The 24606-nt window shown below is 39.6% G+C and overlaps 2 protein-coding genes across 2 annotated transcripts in view; both read left to right on the top strand.

Annotated features, from left to right (window-relative positions):
• phka1a (phosphorylase kinase, alpha 1a (muscle)) overlaps window positions 1-7496 on the top strand; it is a 56173-nt gene extending 48677 nt beyond the window's left edge. The window contains exons 16-17 of the mRNA XM_020519318.2: window positions 4824-5024; window positions 6037-7496. Coding sequence (XP_020374907.2) covers window positions 4824-5024; window positions 6037-6210 — 375 coding nt within the window. The 3' untranslated portion in view covers window positions 6211-7496. The remainder of the gene's footprint in view (window positions 1-4823; window positions 5025-6036) is intronic.
• Window positions 7497-8124: 628 nt separating this feature from the next.
• On the top strand, window positions 8125-22303 carry LOC125484833 (histone deacetylase 8-like). Its single transcript, XM_048605204.1, has 4 exons — window positions 8125-8793; window positions 11328-11380; window positions 16130-16260; window positions 22158-22303. The coding sequence occupies exons 1-4, from the start codon at window positions 8683-8685 to the stop codon at window positions 22301-22303; spliced, it is 441 nt and encodes a 146-aa protein (XP_048461161.1). The 5' UTR covers window positions 8125-8682.
• Window positions 22304-24606: the final 2303 nt, after the last annotated feature.

The raw sequence follows: 24606 nt of genomic DNA, 5'->3' as shown, positions 1-24606 counted from the left end.
TAAAATAGCACCCCATTGAATGTGGCTGTTCTGCTCCTCATGTCTGCACATTATCAACACATCATATGAAGGCTGCCACCTCACTGTGGCCTGCTGCATTCCCACCAATCCCCCTCTAATGGTTTGAAGAAGTAATAGACCAGTTCAAGCTTAAAGTTACAAAAATGGAAAGTGATGGAGAAAAACAGCAGATCTAGCATTTGTGAGGAGAAAGCAGAATTAGTGTTTCAAGTCTGTTAGGGGATATTCCTGAGAATACATCCAAGGAGGTTATTTGGGCAGAACTGAGAAATAAGAAAGGGATGATCACCTTATTGGGATTGTACTATAGACACTCCAGTAGTCGGTGGGAAACTGAGAAACAAATTTGTAAGGAGATCTTAGTTATCTGCAAGAATAATGGGGTGGTTATTGTAGGGGATTTTAACTTTCCAAATACAGACTGGAACTGCCGTAGTGTTAAAGGCTTGGATGGAGATGAATATAAGTGTGTACAAAAAAAAATTTCTGATTCAGCATGTGGCTTTAACTACTAGAGAAGGTGCAAAACTTGACCTACTCTTTGTCACCTGCCCAGCCTTATTTCTTGAGGTGTCATGGGGGAGCACTTTAGGGCCAGCGACCATAATTCTGTCAGTTTTAAAATAGTGATGGAAAAGGATAGACCAGATCTAAAAGTTAAAGTTCTAAATTGGAGGAAGGCCAATTTTGACAGTATTAAGCAAGAATTTTCAAAAGTTGATTGGGGGAGTGGGGGAGTGGGGGAGTGGGGGGATGGCGGGGTGGGGTGGTGGTTGCAGATGTTTGCGGGTAAAGGGATGGCTGGAAAATGGGAAGCCTTCAAAAATGACATAAGGAGGGTCCATAGACAGTATGTTCCTGTTAGGGTGAAGGACAAGGCTGGTGGTTGCAGGGAATGCTGGATCACTAGAGAAATTGAGGTTTGGTCAAGAAAAAGAAGAAAGCATATGTTAGGTATAGACAGCAGAGATCAAGTGAATCCCTAGAAGAGTATAAAGGCAGTAGGAGTATATTTAAGAGGGGAAAAAAAGGGACATGAGCTAGCTTTGGTAAATAGCCTTAAGAAGAATCCAAAGGGATTCTACAAATACATTAAGGACAAAAGGGTAACTAGAGAGAAAATAGGGCCCCTTAAAAATCAGCAAGGCCCCCTTGGTGTGGAACAACAGGAGATGAGGGAGATACTAAACAAGTATTTTACTTCAGTGTTTACTGTGGAGAAGGATATGGAAGATAGAGAACTTGGGGAAATAAATAGCAACATCTGGAAAAGTGTCCATATTACAGAGGAGGTGGTGCTGGATGGCTTAAAATGCATAAAGATAAATAAATCCACAGGTCCTGATCAGATGTACCCTAGAAGCCTGTGGGAAGCTAGGGAAGTGATTGCTGGGCCCTTTGCTGAGATATTTGTGTCATGGATAGCCATAAGTGAGATGCTGGAAGACTGGAGGTTGGCTAATGTGGTGCCATATTTACAAAAGTGGTAAGGAAAAGCCAGGGAACTATAGACTGGTGAGCAAGTTGTTGGAGGGAATCCTGAGGGACAGGATTTACATGTATTTTGAAAGGCAAGGACTGATCAGGGATAGCCAATATGGCTTTGTGTGTGGGAAATCATGTCTCACTAACTTGATAGGGTTTTTTGAAAAAGTTAGAAAGAGGATTGATGAGGGCAGAGCGGTGGATGTGATCTATATGGACTTCAGTAAGGTGTTTGATAATTTTCCTCATGATAGAGTGATTAACAAAGTTAGATCACATGGAATACAGGGAGAACTAGCTTTTTGGATATAGAACTGGCTCGAAAGTAGAAGACAGAGGGTGGTGATGGTTGGTTGCTTTTCAGACTGGAAACCTGTGACCAGCGGTATGCCACAAGGATCGCTGCTGGGTCCACTGCTTTTTGTCATTTATATAAATGATTTGGATGTGAAGATAGGAGGCATGGTTAGTAAGTTTGCAGATGACATGAAAATTAGAAATGTAGTGGACAGCGAAGAAAGTTACCTCGGAGAACAAACGGGGTCTTGATCAGATGGGCCAGTGGGCTGAGAAGTGGCAGATGGAGTTTACCATTTGGAAAAGCAAATCAGGGCAGGACTAATACACTTAATGGTAAGGTCTTGGGGAGTGTTACTGAACAAAGAGACCTTGGGTTCTATGTTCTATGGAGTGCAGGGTCATAGTTCCTTCAAAGTGGAGTCGCAGGTAGATAGGAAGCAGGCGTTTGGTATGCTTGGCTTTATTGGTCATTACATTGAATATAGGAGTTGGGGGGTCATGTTGAGGCTGTACAGGACATTTGGATAAGCCACTTTTGGAATACTGTGTGCAATTCTCTGTGTGCATCTCCCTGCTATAGGAAGGACGTTGTAAAACGTGAAAGGTTTCAGAAAAGGTTTACAAGGATGTTGCCAGGGCTGGAGGGTTTGAGCTATAGGGAGAGGCTGAATAGGCTGGGGGTATTTTCCCTGGCATTTCAGAGGCTGAGAGGTGACCTTATAGAGGTTTATAAAATCATGAGGGGCATGGATAGTGTGAATATACAGGGTCTTTTCCCCAGGGTGGGGGCATCTCTATGACTCTAAGTGTTAGCAGCTAGGAAAGAAGTACTAAGTACGGTGAAGATTGGGTTTGGGATGTGGGGCAGGGGAAAGGTGGGGACATACTCCAGAGAGAGGGAGATGTGAAAGGGACAGGCAGACCGTCAGATTATCGACAGTAAGCCAGCACAAAAGAGAAACTGAATAGGTGATAAAGGACTAAGAGTGGGTGAGAATGCTTTGGCTTTGCTGAAAGCAACCCATGTCATGACAGGACCAGAATGTGGAATGGGTAAAAAAACATGGAAGGACATTATCAGGCTTTAAAGTTAACGGACTTAATGTTGAGTCCTGGAGGCTGCAGGGTTCCCAAATGGAAAATGAGATGTGTTCTTTGAGACAAAAACATGAATTACTGTAAAAGCTCAGCAGGTCTGGCAACCTCTGAAAAGAGACATCAGAGTTAACATTTCAGGTCTGGTGACCCGTCCTCAGATGCTGCTAGACCTGCTGAGCTTTTCCAACAATTTCTGTTTTTGTTTCTGATTTACAACATATGCAGTTCTTTTGGCTTTTATTTTGTTGTTCTTTGAGCTTGAGTTGAGGCTCTCTGGAACGCTGCAGCAGGCCTACAACAGCAATGTTGGTGTGGGAACACAGTAATGTGTTTAAGTGGCTACCACCTGGGAGCTCAAGGTCATTTTTATGGACAGATCTCCAGCATCTGCTATTCTTTATTTTATCAAACTCAAAATTGTTGAGTTTGCACAAATTTTCAAATAATTTTGCAGCGGCTAGAAAATTAATGATATCTGATAACATTGGAGATTGAAGGAATCTTGCTACACAGCTTAGGTCGATGCGCAATAGCAGAGAGCCTAGCATGTGGGAACACTTTGAGGGGAAAAAAAGTTGCCAAAATTGACTCTGGTTCTCCAGATCTTGTCTGAATCTTCACCCTGAAACCAACAAGAAAATTAGCCAGCCGTAAATGGTGCACCACGTTTAGGAAGAAACATACATTTTTACTGTGACAAGTCCAATGTTGCATAGCATTTCCCAGCAGAGCTTGATAATATTTTCTGCAGCATTCAGCTTGGTTCTCAGTTGCAGTATGAATCATGGAATGGTTATAACACAGAAAAAGGCCATTTGACTTGTTGAATATGCACAGGCTATATTTGCAGTTTTGCCAATCCCACTCTCCTGCCTTTTTCCCATAACCTCGCACTTTTTCTTTTTTTTAAAAAAAAGGATAACTCTTCAGGTCATTGTCCAATTCTCTTTTGGAAAAGCAAAATTGAATGTGCCTGGAGTGTATTTCAGATTCTAACCACTGACTGCATATGCATAAATAAAGTTTCTTCATGTTACCATTAGTTCTCTTGCCAATCATCTAAATCTAAACCTCCAATCTTGAACCCCTTTGTCAAAGAGAGCCCTTTCCCTCTTTCTGCACTGCCCAGACACTTCATAATTTTGAATGTCTTTTGATTCTCCTCTAAACCTTCTTGTTTAATAAGAGCAGCACAGCTTCTTCTATCTATTCAAATTTAAAGTCCCTCACCCCAAACCAAACTTGTAAATTTTTTCTGAATCTTTTTGATGCTTTCTTAATTTCTTACTAAAGCACAGTATCTTGAATTGGACACGGTAATGCAATTGAGGCTGAACCAGCGATTTGTAAAGGTTCAAAATAATGTTTTGACTTTTGTCCTGTACACCTCAAATTTAAAGTCAAGGATGCTAAATGCCTTTTTAACTACTTTGTTGCTTTTCGCAATTTATGCATATGTATGCCCAATCTCTGTTCCTGCACCTGATTTAGAATTGTACTTTTCAGTTTATCTTGCCTCTCCTCATGCTTCCTAACCTTCCAAAACACATCTCTTCACACTCCTATGCATTAAGTTTAATCAGCCTTGTGTTTGTTTGTTCTATCAGTCTGTGACCTCTTGAAGTCTATCACTGTCCTTGAAGTTCACAATTCATCAAAGTTTGTGTCACCTTCAAATGTTGAAATTGTGTTTTGTTAAAGTATAAATCATGACTCTATTAGCAAGACAAGCAATGGTCGTTCTATTGACCACTGCAGAAAACCACTCAAGTCTTTTGGAAATCCATAACAACATTATCTACATTGTCCTCATGAACCTTCCATCACATCAGCAAAAAAAAAATCTGGTATTTCTTTTAAATAGATTCTGTGATGAACATTTGATTTATTTCACCTGCATTTTTCTTCTTTCTGAATAGATGACACCCGGTGAAATTAAATTTGCTGTTCAGGTAGAAACTTTCCTGAACAGTGTGCCACAGCCAGAGTATCGGCAGCTTCTTGTGGAAACTATCCTTGTCCTCTCAATGCTGGCTGATACAGAAGTACAAATTATTGGTGAAATAATTTATGTTGATCGCATTGCACACATGGCAAATAATTTATTTATTGAAGAACAGGTAAAACTTCATTTTTATATTTAGAAATGCATTTCTCATTTCCTGTCCCTACCCTCCTGTTGGCTGACGAGAATGTTTGGAGGGAGGACTTGAATTGGGATCACCTTATGATGTCTGTTCTCAGCTCCTGTTTTTTTTCCTCATCTCCAACAATCCCTAAGTAGACTAGCTTTGGAGATTTGTCAGAGAGCACAGTAAGTTGTAGAGCCTCTGTGGCTGAATTTAACTCTCCACTGCTGGCAGAAATGAAAGCAGGAGCAATTTAGATAGTGGGCAGACCAGCTGGATTTATCTGCCCTCACCACAGTTCTTGTGGCAGCAGAAGGGCCCTTTAATGGCCTGCCTGCCAGTGAAATCTTTAAATGGGCAATTAATTCCTATTTAAAGGCCTCACCTTTTTGCCACCAGGATTTAACCAGAGAAAATCCTAGGACAGGTTGCAAACCTTAAGGGTCACCACATACAGTGTGGGTGGAGGTCTGATGATACCTCCCAAGGACATCCCGTTTCCTATCAGAGACCCTTGTCCCCACATTTATCCCCAGCTTTCAGCATTCCACATTCTGCCTGGCTAGTATCTCCCCCAACTTCCCTGCAATTACCCCTCTCATGGGATCCAGCGGTACACCCTTTTGAAGATCCCAATATAATAGCAGTTGTGATCATCAGTCCCACTGGTGCTGTCAGCAGTGGAGTACTGCCAGCTTCTGATTCACCAGCAGCTATCTCCTGTTCCTGACAAGGAAACTCCTGCCTCCAGTTTAATAATGGGGCTGGTTAGCCATTACATGTCTGCAGGACAATTGTTTTCCCTTGCTGACCTTTTAATGACTGTGTGTATGCGTGTGTTTGTGTTGGGGGGATAGGGGGGAGGTGGAATGACCTCATTTACATCCAGCCCATGTTTTCTATTTTCCACACACCTTCAAAATCACCTTGAGCCTTAGTTTTGAAGTTAACTTTATTCATTAGTGTTCTAATTGTATAATTGTATTTCTCACTTTATCAATAGAGTGCTTTGGGTGCTGATGATATCATGCTGGAAAAGGATCCTGCAAATGGAATTTGCAAGTTGCTATATGACAGTGCTCCAAGTGGTCGCTTTGGTTCCATGACCTATCTTTTGAAGGCTGTAGCCATATATGTGGATGAATTCTTACCTGATAGCGGGTGCACAATGCAGTAAACTGATGACGTTTATGTAATCTAAATCAAAAGACTGTACACAAATGCTGTGTCCAAGGCCTACAATGCGCAGCATTAAATTTGGATGTTACCAGCATTGTTCATCCAAAAGCTGTGAAGTCCATGTTGCATCATTTATAGCTGCCAAGAAGAAATTACTAAATGAAGTTCTTAAATCAAGCGCACATTACTGTTTCCTTTTAACACAAAACGGCCAAGATCTGAAATGATTTTACACATATCTTTTTAATACAACAGCAAGTACAGATAAATTGCGTCATTGAATAAGGGAAATGTTTACACGTGGCTAAAAGCATGTTATTTATTGCATACTGTTGGGCTGGAAAGCCACTTATTGCAGCTTATGGTTAAAGTATCTAGCCCTGTATAAACTCCTTTTTAAAAACAATACTAAAAATACTGTGATATATGTTGAGAAAAGTATATTTTTTATTGAAGCCATCTTAATTTATGTTAGCAAAATGATAAGTTCAGTGATGCGTGCAAGCACCTCTTCTGACCATCCTGATGTCTCTCATTGCATGACATCCAGCACACACATTAAGATTTACACTACTTTTACAGAGTTAATGAAGCTAACCTCAGGATTCAATAATTTTAAAATAGTTTTTCTCATCCTGAAGCAAAATTTTAGATATCCTGGTGTTTGATTTGCATTTCCTTTTCTATATCTTTTAAAAAGAAATTTACATTTTGACAGTGATGATCAAGGTAATGTTACTGTCTTATCTAGAGTATTCTATAAGAAGATTAATTTTCAAAGTACACTTTGGTTTTAAAAAAATCATAAAGAAGAGAAATAGATATCTATTTTGATGATATGTTTGCTATTTTGCAACCTGCTTAACAGTTTGCTTTTAGTTGAGCTATTTAACCTACTAATGTGCCTTCATCATTTCAACACAGGGCATTTAAGTCTGATGAACTTTAGTATGGTTTGCTATTGTAATCATTATGCTGCTCAATTATAGGAATTTTGTATGTGTAATGCAAGAATTTGTAGAGGCTGGTACTTCAAGGTATAAATGAACATTGTAAGTAAGTGGTATAAAATTGTTTGGCAGTTAAGACTACGTGTTTAATGTTTTAAATGATGCTTATGGAAATGTCATACTCTGATCACTGATATTGCCTTAAACTGTATCAGATACAAGAGAGAAAAGATCAGTCACTCATCACTTTAATATTTTTTCCAACCTCACCAAAAATCCTGCACTGTTTAGTTTATAAAAGCTTTTATTAAAACTATGAATTCAACGAAGTTGTTTATAAATGTATTTTGTTATGCTAATATTTTGCTGTTTTATTTTATTTAAACAAGTATTGTGACAATACCTCCACACCACTCAGCATCCAGACTTGGAAATATAACCATCATTCCTTCAGAGGAACTCTGTCCAAATACTGGAACTTCCTCCGTCATGGAATTGTGGGCCAACCTCCACCAAATGAACGTGTGGATTAAGATCAGATATCATAGAATCCCTACAGTGTGGAAATAGGCCTTTCGGCCCAACAAGTCCACATTGACCCAACCCCCTAAGCTCCACATCCCTGAACGCTGGGCAATTTAGCGTGGCCAATCCACGTAGCCTGCACCTCTTTGGACTGTGGGAGGAATCCCCCGCAGGCATAAGGAGAATGTGTAAACTCCACACAGACAGTCGCCCGGGGGTGGAATCGAACTTGGGTCCCTGGTGCTGTGAGGTAGCAGTGCTAACCGCTGAGCCACTCTAGGATTTGCCTAGATCCCATGTGCTGATGCTGGGAGAGTGAGGGGATAGATGGGCAATGGAGCTCAGAGCAAAGAATAGGAGCAGAACTTCAAGCGGACATAACTAGCCAAATTTTAGTTATTGGTTTCTTTTCTTACTCCATTCACTTTGGTTCTGTAACATCAACTTGTCATTTAATATCTCTCTTTACCTCCTATACTATACTACAGTCTCATCCATTTACTTTCATAAAATCATTCAAATATCTTCTTGAGAACACATTCCAGGCTTCCACATTTTTATTTCACATCAGCGCTTTTAATATATTCACTTTTTTTAAGCTTGCCAGTTCCCTTTCGTTTCGGGATTTAAACACATTATTCTGCAATAAGACGGTAAGTGTAGGCGAAAGGCAAACGGGACACATACGCTTCAAGAAACGTGATCCGTTGGTCTTTCAGGGACCTCTTCTGGCCCACTGAGGAGTTACTTCATCTTTATTCCCACAATCAACAGCTGATGTTGCTGAAAGTGGCAGAGAGCTTCCCTTTTACAGGCCAGGATTTTACTGCGGCTGGCTGCCTGCCTGCCGGGGGAGCGGTTTCACGGTAACACGGCGCCATTTGGCCAGGGGGAGCGGTTTTCTGGTGGCACGACACCATCCGGCTGCCGGGAGAGCGGCTTTTCTGGTGGCACGGTACCATCCGGCTGCTGGGGGAGCGGTTTCTCGTTTTGAGATGGAGCCGGAAGTGGATTTGGACTCACCCGCCACCAAAACCAATGTCTGCTATATCTACACTCCCGGCTACATCGAGAGATGCGACTCCCTTTCCAAAGTCACCAGCAGGGTAAGGCTGCAGCTCCAGGCCCCACCGGCGCCTAATGGGACTCTAGGGATGTGACCATCCCACACACGATTAATAGGACTCTTTAAAAAAAATTAGAGGATCAGAGACACCTTTCTACAGATCATTGAAGGCGATATGACAGGGTAGTGAAGGTGGCACATGGGAAACTTGCCTTTATCGAGGTACTGAACACGAGAGCAGGCAGGTTGTGATGGAGCTGGTTTATAATGTCAGGCCTGAGCTAGAGTACTGGTCAACACACTATCAAAATAATGTAATTTAACCTATTAATATCTATAGGGTAAGATGTGGATAGAGTCATTACCTGAAATGTTGGAAATCTTGGGTTAATTGTTCTGCCGGGGTGATGGGCAAGTGGCTGGGTTTATTTTGAGGGTCTGAAACCTAGCTCCAGTGAGAAACTGATCAAGTTCATGCCATAATTGATATAGACAGGTTTCCACTTGGAGCTTATAGACACTGGAATGTACATAGATCAAATGAGGAGTCAGATGCATTTGGATACTCCTGGGCAGCTGGCTACTTATTTTGTTGGTTGTCATAAGGGGGAGATCCATGGTTTCTGTAAAGGCATTTCTGCAGAACTAGAGTGAAGCGAAATGTCACAGAATTGCTGTCGCCCAAGATATGGGAGATGCTCAATTCATTGATATTGACTTGGATCTAATATTGTAGACCACGAGAGAGAGACAAGGGGTGGCCTGGAGAATGGTAGGTGGAGGTCATCTCAACGTGCTGCAGAGGTGTTTCTCTGTTCAGTGTTATCTGCCTCCACCTGCAATTTCTCGTTTACCAACTGCTAATACTCCTCCCTGATGAGATGGTTCCTTCCAGGGTTCCACCATCTTTGAGCTCCACATTTCTCTGGAGGGCATATTGGGGAGAGTGCAGTAGACTACAAGAATGGAGACCGTTGCAAGAGGGTATGGAAAGACACCATCTGACTGGTCCAGAGACTGGATTCACAGTTTCGGAAGCTTAATGACCACCTTGTTGTCCTGTTAAGCAGGTGACTGATTTTTTTTTTTTCATCTCTGCCTTTATCTGGAATTCCTGTAGAGGGGACAGTTGTTATCTTTTCATGGAATTTCTTGAGCTCTGTGATTCATCACTAGTATTTAGGGGGTGGTGAAATAAAGATATGAGGCAGTCTGAATTAGTGAAGGAGTCATGGCAGCTGCTAGGAAAGCAAGCACACGCAAGGAGGAAACTAATGAACCAATTGAGGGAATGGCAACTATCCCTGTTGTTGGATTTCACTGACCGATCACTGGGTGTCTTGGTGGGTGAAACTGATAATGCCCCATGTTGTTTGGAGTACAGTGGTAAAAATGAAATCCAATGGCCTCTGCTCCTACAAAGTCATTTCTATCATTTAAATGAATGTGCTCTCCAGCAAGTAAAGATGTCGTCCGTGGCCTGTGAGAGGTGTGTGACAATTTTCAGGTGTACTCACGTCTACAGTTAATCCCTGGAAGGGGAAAATATGAAGAGGTTTGAGGCGATAATGACCTTGATGGTTACCAACAGGACATTGTGACCACTGCTGCCTGTTCTTTCATGACAAAGTCACTGATGGCTGTGACCACCTGGCTGGAGAGTCTCCTGAAGCATTTTTTTTGGGTCATCTCCAAGTAATTACATCTTCAGCAGTCAAATATTTATTTTTGCCTCCCTGTACCTCTTTCTCATGTCGTTATGGTGTCTGTAGTTCTGCCCTTCCAGCAAAAGATGCTACCCCTCTTTTCATTGGACCCAAAGTTGTTGGCTGGAACCACCTTTCTGGGCAGCTGGCTGGCCTCACTTTGCCCGACTGACTTTTTTTATGGACTTGAGTGAGCCCCCATTAGTGAACAAGCTGGAATTAAGTAACCATGAAACTATTGTTGATTGTCGAAAAAACCCATATGGTTCACTAATGTCCTTTAGGGAAGGAAACTGTAATTCTTACCTGCTCTGGCCCACAGCAATGTGGTTGACTCTTAACTGCCCTCTAGGCAATTAGGGATGGGCAATAAATGCTGCCCAAGCAAGTGACACTCTTATCCCATGAATGAATTTTTAAAAAAGCACAGTTCATACCATTACCTTTAATCAGAGGTAACAGATTAACTGAAGAAGGGTCACTGGACTTGAAATGTTAACTCTGTTAACAAAGATGCTACCAGAGCTGCTAAGTTTCTCCAGCAATTTCTGTTTTTGTTACAAAATATCTGCTACTTGTTTCTTATCACTTCTGTTAAATTTATGTATAGGATTACTGAGTGTCACTGCAAAGAAGCTTGCAATTTAACACATTTTTTCCTGTTTTCCCTTTGGGGAAATGCTTAGCATCTGCTTGATTGCTTTCCTAACTGAATAGGCAAGATCTCAAATTGTTATGTAATAAATTGCAAGCACAGTTCTAAGTTAGGCACATTCCTTGCACTGATCGATGGCTTTTGGACATATTTTAGTACATTACTAGCCTTCTTTTGCCATCTCCTAACTAATCTTTTCTTTTCTTCTTCTAGGCTAGTATGGTCCATTCTTTGATTGCTTCTTATGGGTTGCTGAAATACATGAGGTACAGCCATTTTGTTTACCAAAATTATCTGACGAGGCATCAGTTCATATTTCTAATATGGTTGCCCACTGCTGCTGACCAGACAGTTGCGTGTGCCCTTTCCGCAGCCACTCCATCCATCAGCACAAGTACAGTCTTTTTCCAGTACTGATATTGTGTGCCTGTTGCTCACCTCCACGTGCCACCCATCTCTCTGCATCATGCTTGCTGCCCTTATTCTTAGTCAAACTTCCTACTCAGCAGTCCTTTTGAGCTTACCCACTTGCTGTCCCTCTCCAAACCCTTGCTCATCGCTCTACTCACCACTCCTTTCCTGAGCCCTTGCTGTCCACTTTCTGCCTCCTGCTTGCTTTCCCTCCCAAACTGTCACCAGCAGGGACTCAGACAAAGTGCAGTGAGTGGAGGAATCACAATGACATCAGGAGTGGTAGAAACTGCGTGAGCACCAGCAGGTGGCATGATTGCTAAGTGGGCCACTGTTGCTATTTTTCTAGCCGTGGAATTAGTGTTCTAATATTCTTGGCTTCATATCTCTTAATCTTTGAACAAATAAAAGCGTTTCACTCTTAAAGATATTAATTGAGCTAGCCTATGTTGCTTTTTGTCAACAAATTTGTATTATCCTTTGTATGTTGAAGTTCTCTGATGACATGGTTCTATTTTAAGATTATGCACCTTTGTCCTAAACACTCCCACCAATGGAAAATGTTTCTCTGTATCCATCAGTTACTTTAAAAATCCTAAAACCCTCACCGAAATCTTTGCTTAACATTCTATATTCCAGGGATTACTGGTTTTATGTAATCATGCATAATGGAATCCTTGAAGCACTGATAACATGCTGGTGAATCTGTGTTGTAATCTCTCCAAGCCCGCTCAGAACTGTGTATAGTACCTAGATGTTGTCTAAATTAGAGCTTTGTATCGTGACAATTTTGTATAGTAATCCAAAATTACTGAGAAGACCAAAATTTTGGTCTAGTGGATTACCACTCATTATTCTGTTTGAATTCTACATTAAGTATCTGTTCTCAGAATGGTCCCAGTGTTGGTTTTAAAATACACCAATACGAAAAGGGAAACAAGAAGTATACAGATTTCATTGCAATTCTCCAGGGTTACTTATTCCAAAATTGTGATGGAGGAAACTTACAAATGTCAAAGGTTTCACTCAGATGATGGTTAAATCGATAACCAGCTTCCCAATTCCTCCTAAGTTCTCCAGAGGCTGTAATGTGTTCCATAAATGCTGATTGTGCTTTGTTTTAAAAATGATAAACAACAGGAAAAAGATCCTCTAGTCCATCCAGTACGTTACACAATTATGATACTTTTTACATTACAAATAAACACACTTCTCCAACCACGCCAAAAACCATATGGTCTCCTGAGAGAGGATAACAAATAAATACAAACCCAGTGCCAACCTTTTGGCAGAGGAGATTTCTACACAAGCCAGAAAGAGGTCCAGTTGTCCTTGAAAGAAGCCAATAAATCAGCATTTGTGGCCTAAGCTTCTTGTAGATGTCCACAATTCCAAAGGAAAAGAGCTGCCTTTTGACATAACCTAGATGTGGCTATTTACAACTTAAATTGTCACCTCTGCACCTTCCTTATTGTATTTAATTGGAACAAGTATTCAAGTTTGGACAATAGTATATTCTCTCCTATCACCTTTTAAAGCTTGATTGGGTTGCCCCTCAATCTGCTGTTCTCTAAAGGATGACGCCCAAGCTTTATTAATTAATCTTGATTAATAACAAAATATTGCGGATGTTAAAAATCTAAGACAACTCAGGTCTGGCGTTGTGTGGTAAGAGAGTTAACATTTCGATCTTGGTGATTTTTCATCAGATCTTTAGTGATCTATATGTGAGAATATGCAAGTATCACACCCTGCACATTCTGTAAAGCTTTTCCCTGAAGGGTGTATTTGCATTTAACATTCACATGTGTAAGAGTGCATTTAATCATCTGGAACATCCTTTGCCAATCATGAGTTTAATCTGTGATTTCAAAACTTACATTTTTTGACATACACTTGAAAAGGCAAAGGAAATTAAAAAAGGAAACTGACCCTTCCAATTTCTGAGGAAACTAAGACTGAAGCTAAGAATGAAAATTAGAACTTCTAAGGAATCTGCAATGTCTGTACTCCTATAAAAGGGCACAAAGCCACCACAACTTGGATGATGCATCCAGAATTACAATACTGGCAAATCAAAGAAAACAGGCCTGATCCAGAAGTTGAGAACAGGCAAGGTTACATTTGCTGCAGCTGTTTCTTGAAGCTAATGTTGGCGAAGCTACATCATCCAGACTGTCATAAACAGAATTGAGGAGTCATATGCCATTGAGAAGATCGAACCATAGAATTCAGGTTGGTTATATGCTGCTGCGGATTGTGGATCGCTATAAATTGTAGAAGCTGATTTTTTTCATGAAGAGAGTTTGAAGAATTTTGTCAATGCAATTTTATGACTTTTAGGCCAATTGGTCTGCTGAGCCAATTTGTAAGATCTCTCTTGGTTTATGGTATAATTTATAGTTTATAAGTGAGTGAAACTTATCTGTTAATTCATGTTTAACTTGTGTTAAGTCTGTATTTTTCTGGTTACCTAAGACAGTTTTCAATGTTTGTGTTGATTGAACTTGCATAATAAAAAGTAATTTAGCTTAAACTGTGGAATCTTGTGGCTTTGTTCTTTCAATAAGTGACTAAGATTTCTCCTTTTCAAAAGAAAACTGTTTATCAGCATTTGTCTTGACTGAGGTCACAACAATACATCCAGCTTCATCCACAGTCTTAATGCTCTGAGTTCTTAGTACAGCAAACATTATGTTAACCAGCACCAACAGGTCCGGGAGTGTACCAGTTGATCAAGAGGTCCATGCAATCAATGTTAAAAAACACACTAAGTATTAGAAATATAATCCAGTGGGTATACTCATCACTATTATACTTTATTCCAGCTTAAACCACTTAAATAATACTGCAGTATTTCTTTAAATAAAACTTACTGGCAAAGAGCCTTCTCTCTTGCACCCTCAATTGACTACTCAGACATTGCCCTAACACTGTAAATTTCCGGTATTTGAGGTGTATAATTTATCAAAGGTGACAGTTAAAACAAAGTTTTCTATATAATATGCTTTTGCATATCATACTTTCAACTTTTCTATCAGATCATTATTAATAATAATTGTCAGCAATAATGCTAATGCTCATCTCTGCTGGACATTACTTAGTGTCCAGTTTCCAAAACTTTCCAACTCCCATCTACAACTCCTCTCTACCTACTTTCTTGTCACTTCTCAATCCAGGGCAATGTATTACTACTAATACCAGAAGCCTCCACATTATAGAGAAACCACTTTTCAGTACTCTGTCAAAAGCTTGAAATAGACAGACATGTACTAGTCTGTACTTGATGTGTGATTCTCGATAGTGAGCATTGGCAGGGGATAAACGTTTGTGTTTGCAGCAAATTATTTGGTGTAGGATTAAGTGAGGATCATGGCTAAATGTTTTGTTATCCTTGGGACATTGGTACCAGTTGCAGCATTTATTGAGATCCGTTAATTCAGCACAGAGCTTCCTTGTTTGCAAAGCTGTTTGTCACTCTGATAGTGAAGGGCTCTTACCTCTGAGCTAGGAGGCCCACATTCATGTCCCACCCGCTCTAGAGGTGTGCAAAAACATCTTTGAACGGATTGAATTTTTAAAAAAAAAAGTCACACTGATATTTGAGATTACCCATTAAAGTATTGAGTTCAGCTAATCATATTCTATTGGAATATATAGGCTTTAATAGTATGCACTGATTTACTTCGATACACAAGTAGCAGAGTGTTATTTTTAGGTGGTTTGTTTTGTGTCACTGCTTAGTTGACAACTGTAATTATACTGCAGTTTAAAAATCTTGAGTACCTGTTAAGGATGGTGTGTGTATTCGCTAGTCTAAATACTATAGATATGGAGACTCACAGCCAAACACCAGAAGCCAATTCCTATTTTAGTGAACAATTAGATTCCAGGTTCATTGTTTCAGAAGATGTAAAATTATCAAGTTGCTGTTTTTAAAGATACTCCAGTCTGTCAGGAGGTGCATTGAAGGAAAAAAACAAAAGGGGAGTATCTGTGATAGGGTGGAGGCCAGGAGAAATTAGACAACAAAAGATTCCATTACACAACAGCGAAAGAGATGGAAATGAGTGTCCAAATGAGGTTTGTTTGGCTACTTAAAAACTGTCTGAATGTGGCATGAAGAGATAAAGGAAGAAACTAGACAAAACCAACCCAGCAGAACAAAAGAACAAATACACAGGAACATGGTGAAAACAGTGGTTACAATCTAAAATTGTTGAACTCTGTTGAGTGCAGAAATTTGTAGAGTGTTAAGTTGAAGGGTACTATTCCTTAGCTTGCATCAGTTTAATGGAATATTGTAACAGGCCATGGACAGAAAGGTCAGCATGGGAGCAAGGTGGACAATTAAAATGTCAAACAACCAGAAGCTTGGGGTCACACTTAGTGACATTCAAGATGTTGCAATAGATGTTACCCATCCGACATTTGGTCTCCTCAATGTAGAGGACACCATGTTCTGAACAATGAACACAGTATACTAAATTGAATAATGGATAAGTAAATCACTGTTTCACTTGGATGGAGCATATGGTGCTTTGCATCATTAAGAGGAAGCATTGAAATGTGCTTGCTTCTGATGTTTTTGTTATTTACAACAGGATTGTTGAACCCCGAATGGCTTCTATGGAAGAAATGGCAATGTTCCATACAGATGCCTACCTAGAGCATTTACAGAAAATCAGTGAGGATGGTGATGATGATGACCCGGAGTCTGCAGAGTATGGACTAGGTAAACATTCTAATTTGTCTGTTTTGAATATTTATGCTTTTTGTCCTTTTATTTGTGATTTTATTCTTCAAAAGGATTGTCACCATCACCTACAGTAGCTCAGATGAAGGGTTAAATGCTTTACGTCTGTTCAAATCTGAATAGTTCACTGCTGTTGCATGGAGGTGCATTTCTCACCTTATCATACCTGTGACCTCTTAAATTGTACTGCCAATGTAATAAAGAACAATGCTGAATGAATGTATGATGGTGGTAACCAGAGATGTTTGAGATTGCTGAGTTCCTTCATTTAGAAAATTTGTTAATGGAAGAGAAGAGACATTTGATTCCTGTAGTCTGGTTTGGATTATGGAACACTAAAAGCAAAGTAGCCGTAGCCCTCCTGGACGAAAGGGCTGCTCTTTCTTTAAAGAGATGATTGCTTGTGGTTTAACCTGAGGGTCATCGTGCCACAGGCATGGGGAGAGGTTGAGAAGGAGAGTCCTTTATGGTGACCCCAGCCGTGCAGGAATTGAACCCACGCTATTGGTATCACACTGCATTGCAAGCCAGCATCCAGGCAACTGAGCTAAGGATAAGGGCAAAAGGACAATACTGTAATCCACTATGCAAAATCAATGAGGTATTCAATTAGTGTAAGTTCTGGCATTACGTCTGTTTCTAAATCTGTTCTTGTAGGCTTTATTTGACTACTCATCAACTTGTACAAAGTGAAAAGAATTACCAATCCCAAAGCTCCATTTAAACTGTTCTGAAATTAATCTTCAGAATTTGTATCAAATTCTTCTAACCAGTACCCCAACACTTAGGCTGTGCTTGATAAGTTCCCACTGCAAATAAGTGTAGGAATGTTGAGTTTTAGGACAAGTAATCGCAGGAATGCAATCGTTGTGATGGTGTTCTTCTGCTATATTTCCTTCATTAGTAATTATGTAACTTCAATATCACTATAAAATTGATGTACAAAATGTTTTTATGAAAGCAGAAATTCATTCTTTTCCCTGAAATTCCCCGTGTTTTTTTAAAAATCTATTGTATTGCTTCTCCTGAGTGATTATATGGCTACTCTGAGTGGGGAATTGATAGTTGTGTTCCCAAGTTGCAATATCAGACAAGTCTTATCGTGTGGAAGGAGGCCATTTGACGCATTGTGTGTGCGCTGCTCTCCAAATGAGCATGATGACCTATGGCTGAATGGGACAGACTCACTGGACCAGCTGGCCTGTTTTTTTATTTTCTGTCTATTTCATAAATGTATTTCATTTATGTCTTTGCTCTGCAGGACCTTTCTTTTGATTAAGTCCATATGTTTTAAGAATTGCATTCAGATAAACACAATGCTTTTGACATGAAATGTTCTGTTTGTATCCAGCTTTCTAGAAACTGTAGGTAGTGTGCAGTTTTTTTTTAATTTTCATTGTCCCACAATATATAACTTACACAAGAATTTGGTCTGCAACAATATTTCTAGTCAGTATATCCTACTTTGGTTGCAGACCAAATTCTCGTATAAGTTGTATGACTAGAAATATGATTTATACAAGTAATCGGATTTAAAAGTGCACATGTATTATGCACTGTAAAATCAGTATGGAAGGTGTCCAATATGTAGAAATTGTATCCATTTGCATGAAATCCATTTAGCAGGTTGCAGATATGTTATTGCTGCTTTCTATTAATCATGTGCAGTTTATACTTGGAAACGAAAACCAATCAAATATTGATCTCCTCAACCTCTGTGTTAAAAAAATTCTTATGAACTTTAGTGCTCAGGAAACTCATTAATGTGAATGCCATCATGCTTCACAGAGAGCTTCAAATTGTCTTTCTAGTGTCTTTTTGTTTCAGTCCTGGATTTTAAAAACCAACCGGTAATCCTACATCTATTCAAATCATTATTTAATTGGAACATTGCAGCTAGTGTTGTGTACCATTCTTCAGGGAAATTAAAGGTGAAGAGAAATTGTAAAGTGGGTTTATTGAGATGATGCCAAGAATGAGAGGATTCATTTACAAGAAATGACAAAACTGTGCTCCTTTTAATTAATCATTGTTGGGACCCGAACTGTTTACAATATATATTAATGATTTGGTCAAAGGAAGCAAATGTATTCCAGCTAAATTTAAAGATACACAAGAATAAGTGGAAAGGCAAGTTTAAAGTTTACAGGGAGATATTGATAGGCAAAAAGTTGCCAAATGGAGTATAATGTGGGGGAAAATGTAAAGTTGTTCATTTTGGAAGGGAGAACAAAGTATTATTTGAGTGGAGAAAAACTGAAGCAAGTTGCCACACAAAAGGACATGGAGATACTTGTGCATGACACACTGAAGGTTAGCACGCTGCCGCAGTAGGTAATCAAGAAGGTTAATGGAATGCTGGCACTTACTTCAAGGTGGCAAAGTCATACTGCAACTGTATAAGGTGCTGGTGAGACCATGTCTGGTCCACTTTGTAGAATGATATCATTTCGTTGGAGGCATTTACAGGAAGGTTCACTGGAATGATCCCTGGTATGGAGGATTGCCTTATGAGGAAAGGCTAAACATATTGGACTCTATTCATTGGAGTTTAGAAGAATGTGAGGTGATCTCATGGAAACATATAGGATTTTTAAGGGGCTTGACAGGGTAAACGTTGAGACGATGTTTCCTCTCATGGGAGAGTCCAGGACCAGGTGGCATAGACTCAGAATAAAGGGTAGGCAATTTAAGACCGAGATGAGGAGGAGTTTCTTCTCTCAGAAGGTTGAGTCTTTGGAACTCCTTGCCACAGAAAGCTGTGGTGGCAGAGTCCTTACATATATTTAAGGATGAGATGGACAGATTCCTGATTAGTAAGAGAATCAAAGGTTATGGGGAAAATGCAGGAAAATGGATGTGAGGAATGTTCAGTTCAGCCATAATCCTATTAAATGGTGGAGCAGGTTTGAGGGACCGAACAGCCTACTCCTGTTCCTATTTTTTATGATCTTAAACTTAAGGGGCACTCCACTAAAAATGTTTTGAATTCCAAAGATTATTTAGTTAGATGGTAACTGGAGGGTATAGGTTTTACAACATTGCTAAACAAATGCTGGAATTGATTGATTTGAAAATCAATATTTTCATGCTGTCAGTTAGGATATGGTGAACACTAACTGAATATACGAATATACGATAAAGCAATATTTGTGGAGAAAGAAAACAGGCATTGGGATGGAGCTAAGCTACATAGTTGTTCAAGAGCTTTGTCTGATTGGCTGAATGTTTTGTCTTCTGTGCTGTAATATATTTGCTTCAATATCTGTGCTTCTGAGGGAATATTAGTAAAGCACTTTGCAGCGCAGATATGATGGACAGAATGGCCTCCTCCTATAACACTGTTACAATACTGTGATTGAGTTCTCATATAATGCAGGTTGGTTTTGTCCTTGAATGGCAACAATCTCAAATCAGAAATTGTGTGTGAACAAGTACTTTGCTTTGAAAGTAATGCTTATCTTTCAAGATCGATAATTGATTTTTAGAAACAGCATTGAAATAGTGAGAGAGTACTTCCTACATATTCATCTATAAAATGTGGTCAGACTCTTTCAATCAGATCAAACCCAGCTTTGACCCCAGGTCTGGAAAATTTGGAAGATATTTGTTAGTCACCCCAAATGGTCAAACACTTGCATACAGTGAAAAAAAGTGTTATAGTATATTTTTGAAATTATTATGATCGACAAATGTGTAAACAAGAGATTGCATTGGTTGTCAAAAGTTCAAACTGATTTCTGCCCCTTTCTTGGCTGCCACACTATCCTATTTTCACAACTTCTATGGAGATTTAGTGCTTCAGAAGTTAACCTTGTCATACTGCAGTACCTGAAAGCAGGCTGACTTTGAGAAACATACCCGTCCTGGTTTCTTTATGGTGATGAATTTCTGAAAAGCTCTGTGTCTCCTATTTTTCTCATTGCTGGTGTTGCAGGGTTTTCTTTGTTGCCAGTTGTTACACAGACCTAATACTGCGCCTTGCAGTACTCCATAAATAAGGATTAGTGTCAGTCAGGTTATCCAAAAGCTGGCCCAATTTCAGCATAGTGGAATTTCAGCTCACAAAACACTCATTATCTTTCACTTAAACCTGACCTAACAAAACACCTTCCGTGTACTCGTTACTAGCCAATATTGGGAAAAGAGAAAGGCCAACCAGGCTGGTGTTTTCAACCCGATGTCCCCTATACTCTGGTTCCCATTTGGCTTTGGAAGTGATGAGAGAAACAAAAACTTTTCTGTTGCTTTTTTGCAGAACAGGATTCAGATCATCTGTAGAAATTAAGGTTTCATGCTTTGTTTTTGAATGAAGTGGAATGAGCTGTGCATGAGTTGTCTACATTTGAATGTAACGCTGTGGTTGAGTTTGAACCCTTCCTTATTCAGAATAACCTGACACATGCTGGTGTATAATTCACTTCTTATTTAAACTGTAATTTACCTTTGATTTATAACAACGTGGAAAAACATTCTGTGCTGAAGAGCATCAGATGTCTGTTTTTAATGCTGGGCTGTTGCTCAACTGTCAACAGTAGAGAAACCCACATAACCTAAAGGGACCGATCTTTCTATTGCTCATAAGGTCTTCCTAAATGCTGCCTAAAACCGTATGGTTTTTAGAACAGAAAATTACAACGTTTACTTGTCTTTGAAAAGGGCTTAAAAAGAATGAGAGATAACAAGGTATAGCGCTGGATGAACACAGCAGGCCAAGCAGCATCAGCGGAGCAGGAAAGCTGACGTTTCGGGTCTGCACCCTTCTTCAGAAAGCGTGGTTTCCTGCTCCTCTGATGCTGCTTGGCCTGCTGTGTTCATCCAGCTTTACACCTTGTTATCTCAGATTCTCCAACATCGGCAGTTCCTACTATCTCTTAAAAAGAATGACCTATTATTCTTTAAGTGGACTGTCCAAAAAAGGTTGAGAGGTTTGCATTTTGGCAGAATATTGCATTGAAGTTCAAGCTGTTATGAGGCATTAGCTCATGTTTTGAGTCTGAAGAAAGTCAATTGTTTCAAGTCGAGTTGCATTTGAAGCTCTTTAACGCAAAACAACTTCATTTGTTCTGCATGACAACTAACTGTTAGTTGTGCAAAAGTGATTTGGATATGATTTGCATTCTGATTTTTATTTCATTCCCTTGAGTTCCTCCTGGGGAAGGGGAAATGGAAGAATAAGTTATGTTGTGATGGGAGACTGAAGTGTTCTGATTTGATATGCAATGTATGATGGTACCAGTGGTTAAATGAAGCACAGAAGAAACCTAGAAGATTGTATAAAAATTCCTTCCAGCACAGAAAATGGTATGTAACATTGAAAAGCCTGAAAAAAGAAATGGATGTGACTTTCTTGACGGCTCAATGAATTTATATGGTAAATAGCAAATCTGTACAGAGTGTAATTCAATTATCAGTATGTATTAACTAATAACTGTTGGCGCAACTAATTTCAGCACAGACAATGGTACAGATGCTAAATTAATTTCAGTAACCATGAGTTAGTAAAGGGAAAATGAATCAGGCCTCATGCTCCTTGTCTGAGTGTGCAGATGTTGACTGAAGGCAGAATTGGGCATTGTTGTGATTTTTTCTGCAGCTGCACAGCAATGCACTTTCAAAGTTCATGCTTTAGTACGAGCCACTTGATTGAAGAACTTTACCACAAGCAGTAGCTGTGGAATCATGCCTCACAAAGGACTCAACACTTAGGAAAGTGGGGAAATAGTCGCCACTGGTGAAGAGAAAAGAACTAAAGAAAGAAGAAATAAAATTGTCCATCCGGTGATGAGAGCTTGTGTGATCGGTTGTCCTCTACAGTTGACTTGGTTTAACAGTTTATTCAGTTGATAATTTCTTTTGATTTCTGTATTTTTCAGGTTATGACTGTCCTGCAACAGAGGGAGTGTTTGATTATGCTGCGGCAGTAGCTGGGGCCACTCTTACAGCTGCGCACTGCTTGATTGACAAAAAATGTCAGGTGGCAATTAACTGGCCTGGGGGCTGGCATCATGCAAAGAAGTGAGTACCTGGAAAATAATTTCTTCACTCAACATAATAAGAAAATCAAGAATTTTTAAGTATTTTGAAATAATATTCAGTTAATTGAAATCACTTGTATGTCTATTAATGCATTCATTGAAGTTTTTAATTTAAAGCCTTGGCTTTTCCCAAAAATCTGGGCACAGACTTGATCATTTGAGTAAGAGTTATGATATATTTGGTTTGTTTAGTCAGAATGTGGTTCAGTGTGCCTAATTTCCTAGGATTCTTCAATATTCAACCATAATATATTTTATTACAGTCTGACACTTTATTTGCAGTAGCTTTGCTTAAAATAGTTTTGGAACAAGCAAGGGTGAATTTCAAAAGCTATATTCAAATAAAATGTACAAGTTCTGTTTAAGGTCTTGTATACTTAAGCGGAAGAAAAGTAACACTGATTTTTTTTGTGGTTGTGTTTATATGTTTAGTCTTTTTTGTGTTGTCTAAATTTAATTTTTTTTATTTAAGGCAGGCCAATAGATAGATGAGTTAGAAATATATCAAACAGAACTGGCAAAGTAAATGCTTTCTTTATTGATATTGCTTCAGTTTTGAAAATGGAAGTTTAATATTGAAACCATTCATTGTCTTGCCAATATTTTCTTTTGGCAAAAAAGTCAGTACTTATCACTTAAGCATATCTGGATTCCTAGCATTTATGAGGTTAAGAAAGAAACACAAAGAGAATGGTGATTTGAAAGAAAAAGGGTATTGGGTCAATAGCATTTTCCTTGCTTCCTCCTACATTGATCCAAGCATGTAACACTTAAATGCACTGAACATTCCAAACAAAGTCACTGTTCACCACTACAGAAAACTGGAAAATCTGAACATTATTGGCAGTTGTTACCTTTAAATTTAGTGCCTTTTTGACATTTGGCTGAAAAGCTGTGGAGGAGAGGAGGGAGACAAAGAGAAGAGTATGGAGATGAGAGAGAGAATGTTGGGGGAGGAAAGTGTTCTCAGACTGAGTTTGCCTGTAAGTTTTTTTTTTTACATTAGTCCGTTGGAAGGTTTCCAGAAGGTACTGTAGTGATTGTAACAAGGTCATCCAGGTGGACCTCATAGAATATGAGTTCCCTGAATGGGACTGTTATCTGGCTTAATCAGGGAGCCCTGGCTGACAGATAAGAACAGGAGTGTCAGACATTCTGACATCTGAGAGCTGGTTCTGAGTGAGTTGGATCAGGGTCAAGGACTCTCCACATGTTTTAAAAAAAAAAGGGTGACTTAATGACAGGACACCAGCCTCTGTGGAGTTTTCTGGTAGCATCAAGAGAAAAACACTCTCCTGAAGAAATTCTCTGGTAACAGTAGTCCTTGAGTTGGGGTAAGAATTTCTGGTATCATGCTGTTATTTGGGAAGCTTGACTCATTCCATCCTGCCATCAAAGCCTGGACCAGTATGTGGAAAGAATGCATTATTTTTTCTGGGCAAATGACATTCGTGAGATGAAAAGCAATGAGTAATTCTCCTGTCAGCTTGTAGACCCACAGCTTTTCTGGTTATTAGGAATCTAACGTTCCCTGAGGCACCAGATACGAAAACCTTTCAAGAATTGATGGATTTAGTTAAGGAATAGTACGACCCTGAGCTGCCTCTACTTCTGAGATATCGTCAGTTTTACTTGGCAATTTGAGAACCAGGGGAGCCTGTAACAGGATTTTTGACTAGGATAAGACGACTGACAGAGGCATGCGACTTTGGTTTAACCCTTAATGAGATGCTGAGAGAACATTTGGTATGTGGGATTAATGATGTAACCATGCAAAAGCGCCTATCAGCTGAAACCCAACTGGACTTCAAACAGCCATTACAACTGGGCTCATTCATTGGAAAATGCAGCAATTGGTGCATTTGAGTCACGGGGTATTCCGATGTAAGTGGACACACTCGCCAATCTGCCTGAGCTTGGGGAACACCACTTGAGTGTAAGCAATTGCATAGCAATGGTAGGAAAAAATTATGTTTGGTGAAAGACAGCAAGTGCCAGACCATTCCGTTTGTCTCAGATGAAGAAGCAATGTTTGCACTAACATCTCTGGACTGCTGTCACATGATTTAGCCTGCTACTTGCTGTTTTCTAATGGGAGCTGTGGGTTCCTTCTGATTTCTGGATACCACTGTTTATTTTACCAAATCTACTTAACGTTCCTTTACAAAAGATCATGTTCAGAGCCCTGCATATTTGAATGTCCTATTCAGCCACAAGAAACCAGAACTTGTGGCCCACAACCTTTTCATTTTGTTCTTTGACTCAGTTTTTATCTTTTTTTTAAACT

This window comes from Rhincodon typus, chromosome 14 (genome assembly GCF_021869965.1).
Source record: "Rhincodon typus isolate 14 chromosome 14, sRhiTyp1.1, whole genome shotgun sequence".
NCBI classification, from domain to species: domain Eukaryota; kingdom Metazoa; phylum Chordata; class Chondrichthyes; order Orectolobiformes; family Rhincodontidae; genus Rhincodon; species Rhincodon typus.
The sequence above is the reverse complement of the archived record's forward strand: the minus strand, read 5'-3'. Positions and strand labels throughout refer to the sequence as shown.

Excerpts from the sequence above, each read along its gene's own strand:
- LOC125484833 (XM_048605204.1), top strand. The coding sequence starts at position 8,683 with ATGGAGCCGGAAGTGGATTTGGACTCACCCGCCACCAAAACCAATGTC. Across the intron at positions 8,794-11,327 it reads TTTCCAAAGTCACCAGCAGG|GCTAGTATGGTCCATTCTTT; the intron begins GTAAGGCTGCAG and ends TTCTTCTTCTAG. Across the intron at positions 11,381-16,129 it reads GGGTTGCTGAAATACATGAG|GATTGTTGAACCCCGAATGG; the intron begins GTACAGCCATTT and ends TATTTACAACAG.